Source organism: Pinus tabuliformis, chromosome 9 (genome assembly GCF_031772625.1).
Source record: "Pinus tabuliformis cultivar Carrire ecotype Pingquan chromosome 9, CPIR1, whole genome shotgun sequence".
NCBI classification, from domain to species: Eukaryota; Viridiplantae; Streptophyta; class Pinopsida; order Pinales; family Pinaceae; genus Pinus; species Pinus tabuliformis.
Window position 1 is genome coordinate 2,006,230,068 of NC_142307.1, and position 10,399 is coordinate 2,006,240,466.

The 10,399-nt window shown below is 44.6% G+C and overlaps 1 protein-coding gene across 1 annotated transcript; it reads right to left on the bottom strand.

Moving 5' to 3' along the window:
- Positions 1 to 1,797: 1,797 nt before the first annotated feature.
- LOC149157084 (uncharacterized) lies at positions 1,798 to 7,770 on the bottom strand. The gene is made up of 4 exons (XM_089444968.1): positions 7,448 to 7,770; positions 6,242 to 7,315; positions 4,568 to 6,154; positions 1,798 to 4,351 (listed from the first exon to the last, which is right to left on the bottom strand). Exons 1-4 carry the CDS (start codon positions 7,768 to 7,770, stop codon positions 1,798 to 1,800), a joined length of 5,538 nt encoding a protein of 1,845 aa, XP_089301094.1.
- Positions 7,771 to 10,399: the final 2,629 nt, after the last annotated feature.

Consider the following 10,399-nt stretch of genomic DNA (forward strand, 5'->3'; position numbering starts at 1 on the left):
TCCATAGTGAAACAGGTTGTTCGGCAGTTCCTAAAACACCATGGATGGGAAGGATCTACCATCTCTGTGAGAATAGGAACATCGAGGATGAAAACCACTTTATCTTAGAGTGTCCCACACTTTATCTTAGAGTGTCCCGCATACAACCACATTACATCTCAGTGTGCAATACTGGTTTCCCTAGCCTTTTACAATGTCAAAATTATAGCGAGCTCGGGGAGACTTCTCTCTAAGCTTTTTGAGCATAAGAATACAATCTTAAATCAAACTAAATAATTTGTTTAATTTGTTTCTTTTCTATAGGTCCCATAGACCAAAGTTTGGTCTCAGTGGACGTTAATCACCACCACCACCACCATCATCATCAAAAACAATAGATATATTAATAAAATAAATAGTTAATTATTATTATTTAATAAACTATGAATTAATTAATTATTAATAATGAATAGATTATTTTTTTAATTAACAATATTTATACTAATAAAATAATATTTTTTTTTCTCAGTAAATCTAGTCTATACTTTTATATTATGTACAAGAAAACATTACATTCAACGAGTCAGGTTGCCCAAGGCCGACTGTGGCGTATTGGGTTGGCATTTCACATCTCAGTGTTAGCCCTCGCAGGGGCGGCATTTCCATCATAGCATATCACACCATTGTTTTTCAGTTCATACAAAAACAACCCACGCAGGGGCATCTGAGCAAAATTCATCCCTCGCAGGGGCGTCAGTAGACTTATCACAGCACCCTTTCGAGGCCTACTGACCAGACCAACGCAAACATGGACATAAACATGAACTAGAGAGACACAGACAGAGACATATAACCTATACCAAACCCAGACAGAAACGAAAGACCTATACCAGACCTGAACAAGAGAGGCGGAAGACAAAATGGGCCACTGAAAGCTATTCCTCTGGCTTTTCCTCAATAATTCTGCACCATCCGTGGCCTTCTGGGTAGCCTTCCCACATTTCCATGGGGTTCTGCTTGGAGGTCGACGCCTCCTGCTCCTGAGGTCGGATAGGAGTCTGCTCCGGTTCCTTCGCTGGCGCTTCCTCTGTAGTTTCTGGTTGTTCGTCTGGGCGTTCCTCCTTGCTGCTTGAACCGTCCTCGCCTGCCTGAGGTTCCTCTGTGAAAAGAACCGATATATGCGCGTTGATGCGGGAATTGTCCCTCGTGCCACCAAGAGTGAAGATAACAGAACCGAACGCTGGAAGAGGGTGCTGTCCATCATTGGAATTGCCAGCATCCATGAATTGACTTGCCTGTATAGGAGTGGCCCCTGCCCTTCTATGGCAATAACAACAGCAGCAGTGGTGGTGGGAATCCGCAGCAGGGTGGCGTGAAGAACCTCCACGCACAGGACCCCTTCTGCTGAGCATCCTTTCCCTGGGTCGAGCCATGATTGCAGAGAGGCCGGTGGCTCGTAACAGAGCAGCGTTTGAGTGCTTGTCCGCCTTGAGTTGCCCCCCAACGGAATTAAGTCTTCTCCCAACTGTTCCGAAACAAAGCTCAACAGAGCAGAAACAACTGCCCACTGAATATACAAGCTTGTGATTTCCCTTGGCGTCTTGAATGCCGGCGAAGCCAACAAGATCTGAAGCCTGAAAGAGACGATAACCAACAGCGTCCTGAACAGCGTGCTCCTCGCTTTGAGCATGTATCCGCAGAATTCCTTCATCCTTCTTAATCCTCTTGACATTCTCTCGAAACTCGTTCTTCTTAACTGCTCTCTGCAAATTCCCCATTTCGCCTTATGCCGCATTGAGTGCTCAGCAGGCACGTCTCCTATATTAACTCCTCGGCGGCGATGGTAATTAAATTCTCTGTTTGATCACGCGGGGGCACATGTCTGGCATGTGGCTCCTCGCTGCCATTCATGCTGACACCCGCATCCGGGGTAACCACATCTCCTTGGATCATGCTTTCACATTCCTGGAGCTGGTGATTGTTAGGAATGATGTTCGTGTTTCCGAATAGGAGAGTTTGTTCATTCTCTACCCCAATGTTGGCCAAGAGGTCAGCTATCTTGTTGCCCTCTCTTTTTGTGTGGTTGAAGGAGATTGCTCTATTATTGCGCAGCTCTTGTTCAATGGCATTCAGCCTCGCTTCTAGCCTCCAACTAGATGCTACTTTCCTAGCTTGAGAGCCGTTCTGTATGCGAGTGGCCATGTTTATAAGGATCTGGGAGTCGCCTTCTACAATCAAGGGTTGAAGATTGAGGTTCCGGGCTTGCAAGAGACCTTGCCAAAGTCCCTCTAGCTCTGCAGAGTTGTTGGTATCCCACCCCATGTTTCCAAAGTATATCTGCAGAGGAGTGCCTTCATGGTTCCTCAATATTCCACCAAATCCAGCTGCTCCAGGATTGCCTTTGGAGGCTCCATCAAAGTTGAGTTTGTATGAGTTTTTAGGAGGGGCTTTCCAGCGACTGTTGTCCTTGGAGTTGCTATTAGAGGGACTATTCTTGAGTATTTCTTGAGGCAGATGCAATTGCCAGTTGTCTAAAATGCTTTTTTCATTGTCTGTCGATGGGAGATCTTCCTTTGTCCATGATCGGAGCAGCATCGTTTCTTTGAGATTCCCATGTATCTTGTTCCAAATTTCTTCAATAGAAGAGCGTTTGTTTTTAAAAATACGTTTGTTTCTTTCCTTCCAAACGTTCCATAAGACGATCCCCGGGATGATGTTCCATAAATGGTTGAGGAACTCGCTTTTGTAGGGGCTCTTTGGCCATTGTCTTATAGAATTAATGATGTCGTTTTCCCTTCTACAGCATCTTTGGCATCTGAAGCTCACCTTTTCCCATAGCTGATTGGCTAGAGGACAAGTATCCAGGAGGTGTTGAAGAGTTTCTTCGCTTTGAAGGCAGTTGTAACAAATAGAGGGACCATGAAAATTTCGTCTTCTTAGTTTATCCCAGGTGAGAATTCTTTTATGTCCTACTAGCCAGAGAAAGTAGGAGATTTTGGGCCATGATCCGAGATCCCATATTTTGCTCCATAATGGGTCTGGAGGAGTGGGGAATTTGCATATCAACTTGTAGGCTTCGGAGGTGGTGTAGGTCCCTTTGGGTTGGTATCCCCATCTGAGGATGTCATCGCCTTCATCCCTCCTTATGCTTCTTTTCCTTAACTCTTTCATCAGCTCTTCTGCCTCCCGAATATTTGTATCATTGAGAATTTGGTTGCTCTGTCTCCATTTTCTGAATCCATTCTCCATCTCCTGCGTCCAAAATTGTTGGACTTTTTCCTGCTGCTGCTCCTGCCTGTCTGGTATCAGGGATGGGTGAAGAACGCTAGTGAGCTTGGGCATTTGATTCCAGGCATCTGTCCAGAATCTTGCTGTGCGTCCATTCCTGATTTCCCAGAAGCTGTGCTGTTGAATTAGCTGATAGTGCTGATTGGCCGCTGTCCAGATTAGCGACCCTTTTTCGGTAGGAATAAGTCTGATGAGTTCTTCTTGAGGTCTGTTGTTGGCATATTTGGCTGTCCATATTTTTACCCAGGGCTTTTCTGGGTTGGTGATCCATTGCCACCAGATCTTAGCGTTCATAATGGAATTGCTGTGTTCTGGGTCCCTTAGCCCAATGCCTCCCTTGTCTTTGGGCGTGCATACCGTAGCCCATTTAACCAGGGCCCATTTACGATTAGTAGCCGAGCTGCCCCATAGAAAGTCACGCTGAAGGTTCCTGATTCTTTTTAGGACCCATTTTGGCGCTGCAAGGATAGAGAAAAGGTATAGAGGCATGGCCTGAAGGACAGACTTGATGAGCACCACACGACTGGCTAAGTTTAGAGATCTATAAGTCCAGAGGTTGAGACGGGAATCAAGCTTCTCTAGGAGGGAGCGCCAGGCGGGCTGCTTTATGGCTGAAGCAGTGAGGGGAGCTCCTAGATATTTGGAGGGGAGGGTAGCAGAAGGGAAGCCCAGAATGCGAGTGACAGCAGATTTGACAGAAGGGGATGTGTGAAAGAAGAAGATCTGCGATTTGGAGCAGTTGACATGAGTGCCAGAGGCTTCGGAGAAATCATGGAGAAGGGCTTTTAGGCGAGAAGCTTCCTGTACAGAGGGGTAGCCAAAAAGCATGGTGTCATCAACAAACTGCTGATGAGAAGTGGCTGGAGTATTGTGAACCGAAATGCCTTTAAGCTGATGAGTATGGAGGGCGTGCTTAATGTGTCGACCAAGACCCTCGGCCATAAGAACAAAGAGGAAGGGGGATAGGGGATCCCCTTGTCTGATACCTCGAGAGGGTTTGAAGGGGCGGGAGGGGATACCGTTCACAAGGATGGAAAAGTGAGTGGATGTGATTAGGCTCATAATCCATCGGATCCATATGGAACTGAATCCAAAAGCTTTTAACATTTGATGAATATAATTCCAACTGAGTTTATCGAATGCTTTGGAGAGATCCAGTTTGAGTATCATACCTGCTTGCTTTGAATGTTTGAGGGAGTGTATGATCTCGTGCGTGAGGAGAATGCCGTCCATTATTTGTCGACCTTCCACGTACCCTGACTGTTCCGGAGAGATGAGCAGGGGTAAAAGGGGTTTTAGCCTGTTTGCAATAACTTTGGATATGACTTTGTAAATGACGTTGCATAATGCAATGGGCCTGAATTTGTCAGGGGTAATGGAATCCTCCTCTTTGGGGATGAGAGTGATGAAGGTGGAATTGAGAGAGGGAAGAAGCCAGCGCAGGGCCCTTGATTCTTCAACAATCTGCCAAACTTCCAGCTTTATCAATTCCCAAAATGTGTGAAAGAACGTGGTAGTGAATCCATCCGGGCCAGGGGCCTTTCCTTCTTTTAGCTGGGACATTGCTTCATCTACTTCTTGAGGAAGAATAGGGTGCATGAGAAGCTCATTGTGTTCCTCCGTGATGAGCTTGGGCACATTGCTGATTATTTTACCAATAGCCTGTTGCCGATCTTCTATTTGTTCCTGGTGGACATGTTGGAAGTGATTGAGGAGTACCTCTTCGATTTCCTCATGCTTCTCTACTTTTGCCCCTTCTTGATTCTGGATAAAAGGTATATTATTATGCATCCTTCTCTGCACCGTGGTTCTGTGGAAGAATTTGGTATTGCGCTCTCCCTCTTTCAGCCATCTGACTCTTGACTTTTGCCTCCAATAGATTTCCTCCTGCTTTCTCCTTTCCTCGAGCTGGCTATGGATATGCCGTTCCTGTTCCAGGGTTGCCTCCGTATGCCCTTCCGTGATGATCTTTTGTTGGAGATCCGCCAGATTCTGATTTAGCTCTTGCTGCGCCTTGAAAATATTTCCAAAGGTTTCCCTATTCCATCTTTTCAGGTGATTTTTAAGAAATCTTAGCTTCTGTTGGAACTGATACATTTTTGCTCCTGCTGGAGGGACGAAAGATGCCCAAGTGGTCTTGACGAAGTCCTTGAAAGCAGGGTGCGAAAGCCAAAACCCTTCAAAACGGAAGGGTCTTTTTGTCAAATCACCTGGTCTTTGCCATTGTAGAGCGATCGGCCAGTGATCTGACCCTGTGTGAGCGAGTATTGCTGCTGAGATATCTCCTCCTAAATGAACCGCATTGTCTGAGATGAGGAAGCGATCCAGTTTGGAGGCAATTTGATGTTTGCCCGCTCTGCGATTGCTCCAAGTGAAGGTGCCATTACAGAACGGCATGTCTATGAGAGACGCAGTTTGGATGAATTCCTTGAGGCGATTGTCTTCTGGTTCCATTCTGATTCTCCCTCCTTTCTTCTCCTCGATCTTAGTGATCATGTTGAAGTCTCCGGCAACAATCCATAGTGGGTGCCTTCTGTTATTGCTTAGAGCTTCTATAGTGTCAAGGAGCGCTATTTTGCTACCTGTATCTTGCGGGAAATATACATTTGATAGGTTGCCATGGATGTTGGTACCCAATATGTGAAAGGCCGCCTGTATGAGATGATGAGAGGCATGAAAATCTGTGAGGGTTACCGCTTGGGTATTCCATGCTATGGCGAGCCCTCCTGATGCTCCCGAGGCGTCTACTGCAACCGAGCGACAACCTGGCCAAGCTTTTGAGAGAATGTTGCCTAGTGTAGAACTATTACACTTAGTTTCCTGGAGAAAGCATATCTGCGGCTTTTCCATTTTAATCATGTTTTTTAACATCCGGAGCTTTCCGGGGCTGTTTAGCCCTCTTAGGTTCCATGATATTAGCTTCATGGTTCAACTATTGATAGAGGGCTTGTAGTACTTCGTTAACTTAGCATACCTGCCTGAGTCTACCAGGATTTTCCCAATCTCGATCGTTCTCTGGAGATCTGTTTTCCTTCCTCTCTTTTTTGTATCCTTTGGGCGTAGACTGCCATCCCATTGACTTCCTGGTTGTATCCCTAGTTGGTGCTGATGATAAGCTCTTGAGATGACCACTTCAAGCTTACTGAGTTGACTCTCTGGAATTGAATCGTATGCTTTCTTTTTACAGGCTAATTCTAATTCCAGAATATCTAGGCCATTTAGATCTATGCTTTCCGGCTCTTCTTCCATTTGTTGCACTGTATTGCTTTCTTCAATGTTGATCTCTGAGTTCTGGGGGAGGTCTGCCTTTCCGTCGACTTCCATATCCTTGTGAATCTCTGCTGTTTCTTTCTGACTTCTACTGAGGATGGATGGAATGATGATGGGGGGATGAGATTTGGAAGGGGGTTTTGATGGAGGGGGATGGGATGAGGAAGATGGGTGAGCGGGAATGTCCTCAGGGCTTAGTGAATGCTCTTCAGAGGTCTGACCAAGAATATCAAAGCTGTTCTTAGTTGCAGGGCCAGGGGTTTTGTTGGGCTGGGGTCTGATCCCATTTTGGGGCTTTTTGTGAGAGCGCTTTCGGTTTGGGACTTTGGTGAAGCCATCCTGGTCTAGGGTTCCAGAAGGGTCAGGGATATTGGTTTTGGCGTTAAGAGGGCAATCCCTGAAGAGATGACCCAGAGCATGGCATTTTCTGCAGCGAAAGGGTACATGCTCATAGTCGAGAGGCTGGATCCATTCTTCATCTCGGTGGGCAAGAGTTACCGACTCTGGCAAAGCTTCATTCAGGCGTATGAAGACGCATATTCGAGCATAGGAGATGTATTTACGCGATTTGGTTTCTTCTGTCGCTCTGATGTATTCTCCCACTCCATTTCCGATACCCTTGAGAATGTCCTCATCCCAATATTCATCTGGGAGAGAGTACAGTCTGATCCAGACCGGCGCCCAAGTGAGATCTTCTTTATCTGGATTGAATCTTGGAATCCATTCCCTAAGATATAGTCCTGCTGAGTTAAAAAAGTAAGGCCCTTCTCCCAGTATCCTGTGTTTGTCCTCCAGGCAAAAAAAGATTGCAGTGAAGAAGCCTTTCGGCCCTAGCTGCAGTGTGACATCTCCTTTGGGTTTCCATTTCGCCGCAATCCAGCCGTATAAGGCTTTCTCAGTCGGCCAGAACCCTATGAACTTCCCGATGACGGCATGATCTTTCATGTACTCTATTCTTCTGTCAATCTTGTCTCCCGGCAGCTCTATTCGTGGCCGTTCCTTGGCCACTGGCCGGCATGTTGCTGAGGATATTTTCGGGCTTTCTTCTGCAGTTTCTCTTCCTTCTTGTGTATTGCTGTCTTTGTCCTTCCGCTTTCCAGACTCCTTGTTATCATCTTGGCGTTTTTTCCCTCTGTTTAAGATTTCCTTGTCGACAGATCCAAAGATGACCGTTTGCTCAGGATCATGCTGCGAAGGGGAGGGCTCTGACGCCCCCCCCTGAGGATGTTCCATCGCGCTGCGCTAATGTCCTACAGCTCTGTCGCGCTGCAGAGATTTCCTTACAGCCCGTGAGTGTATCCCGTGCTGTGCAGTCGGCGCCGTGGATTATTCTCTCTGAACCCTAGCTCAGAACCCTCGGCTCACTTCCCTCCAAGCAGATCTCGATTTTCTACAACTAATTAACTCAAGATGAATTAATTAATTATTTTACAAACAACAGCTAAGATCAAATTCGAATTTTAGTTCAAGGACTAACTCATACTAATAAAATAATATTAATAATATTGAGTTAATTATTATTATTATTTATTAATTAAGTATGAACTAGTTAACTATTAAAAATAAATTATTTATTTATTTATTAAATTAATTAATAATGTATAAATTAGAATAAATTAATTAATTATTATTATTATTTATTAATTAATAATATTATTAAATTTAATTAATGATAAATCACTTCCTTTTAGAGTACCCCGCTTACAACCACATTAGATCTCAGTTTCAAAATCTTTGTTGGAATATTGACCTTCATAGCCTTTTACATTGTCAAAATTACAGTGAGTTTGGGACGCTTCTCTCCAAGCTTTTTGAGCATAGAAATAAAATCTTAAATCAAACTAAATAATTCATTTCTTTAGATCCGATAGACCAAAATTAACCATTATCATCATTAAATAAAATTGCAGACACTCAAAATATATTCTATTAATTTGAATGAGGAAATTACACACATATTTATACAATCAATAGTCTCAAGATAGGAATGCTATCTTAGACGTACATTAGTGTGGTTGAGAGATTCTCTCAACCACACACTAAACTAGGAGAAACTAAATTCCTATTATGTAGGAACAAACTCCTCAAATGGAGAATTACAACCATAGACAAGTAGGAATTAATTATTTCTAACTCCCCCCCTAATGACTACTTGTCATGATAGTCAAATCCATCACCATCAGGTGAATTGCATGTAAAAAACCTCCAAAAAACACAATCTGCCGCCCTCGGACAGATCCACAACTTCTCTGATCCCGCGGATCCCCTTGAAGGTGAATTGGTGCGATCCTTAACGAAAAACCCGTGCCCATTGGCATGATTAATGGCCTAACAGACGTGCCAGTTGGCCTTCCTGGCACTACTGTCAGCGCGAAAAATGCGCCAATCCCCTTCTACTCAGAAAAAAATCATCTGAGTTCAAGCCAAGTGTTCTGCAGTCCACCTGCTCAATTGAGCACAAAGCTCTCATGTACACACAGCCACAAAGGCAAAAGATTCGCTCAACTTGTCAAACAATGCCTTGACATCCACGATTCCAGCCACAAAGGCACCTCAAGCCACATAGGCGATTCTGCCACAAAGGCAAGCTGGCCACAAAGGCACTTCAGTCACAAAGACTATATAGATGGTTTCTAGCTCACCACCAACGCTCACTTTACAATGACAAAAGATGGTTTCTAGCTCACCACCAACGCTCACTTTACAATGACAAAAGATGGTTTCAGGCTCACCACCAACCATAAACCATTACAAAGTGGTTTTAAGATCACTACGAACTTTCAGATGCCTTTGAAAATCTTACATCTAATCCACATTTTTGGAGTTTCTGGGTACATACAATGACTATTACAATAACATGCTAGGGAGTCTATTCCACAAGCCACACTAACTCAAACAAACATCTACTTTGTTGTCCATCATAAATGTTGTCGCTACTGCTTTACCTCATCTGTTCATTGTTCACATCTTGGGCATCTCTGTCAAATAACTTCTTGGAACTCCATGCTTAACCTGTCATTCGTTAGAGTTGCAAATTCTAACAAAATAACTTTGCCTGCATTGAGTTATCTAGGCTCAATAAGGCTCAATAATATTTAAACATGATTCCAAGAAAATACAACATAAACTCTTCAAATTTTATTTCTCTATCTCTACCCAAAGATGATTATTTCCCAAACATAATAGCAACTATTTAGAGTCTCGAAATGTCATGAATCATAACCAGCGATCTGCAATTGGCCGCCTGCTCGGCACACACCACCGGCCTGATCTCCTCCAATCCTGCAGTGTTCTGGACCCAACAATCTTCTCCACGCTGGGTTGCCACTCCAGAAACACAGCAGCAGCACCGCCAATCCTCTGCCAACGCTAATCTTCTCCACGCTCTGCCATCGATTGGCCTTTACAAACGCACTTTCTAGTGCGCTCGAATCCCAACAGCCATACAACCTCTGCTACATCATGGAAGCCATACACATTTATGCTACTCTCAGGTCATCAAACCTTTCCGATGATTCACCTCAGCGATAGCCACGACACAATTTACACTCTGAGCTGATCCATTGGCCTCGATCCACCAAGAACTATCCTTTCATGTCAACACTAACAGAGGCACGTTGTTAATTTGCAAAGGACGACTATTCCCTTGTCAATGACTGCCTCCTCGGATGGGATGGGAAATCTGCGCAACCACACATGCAATTAGGTTCACCAAGAATCATCGTCCCATGCGAAGGCATCGCCACCATGCTTTAACTACGTTCCACTGTTCATCGTGAAAGAGGATCATTCGAATGCTATCTCGCTATAGCCATGAAAGCACTTGCGTGCAGAACTCCCTCTGCCCGACATAAGCAGTCCA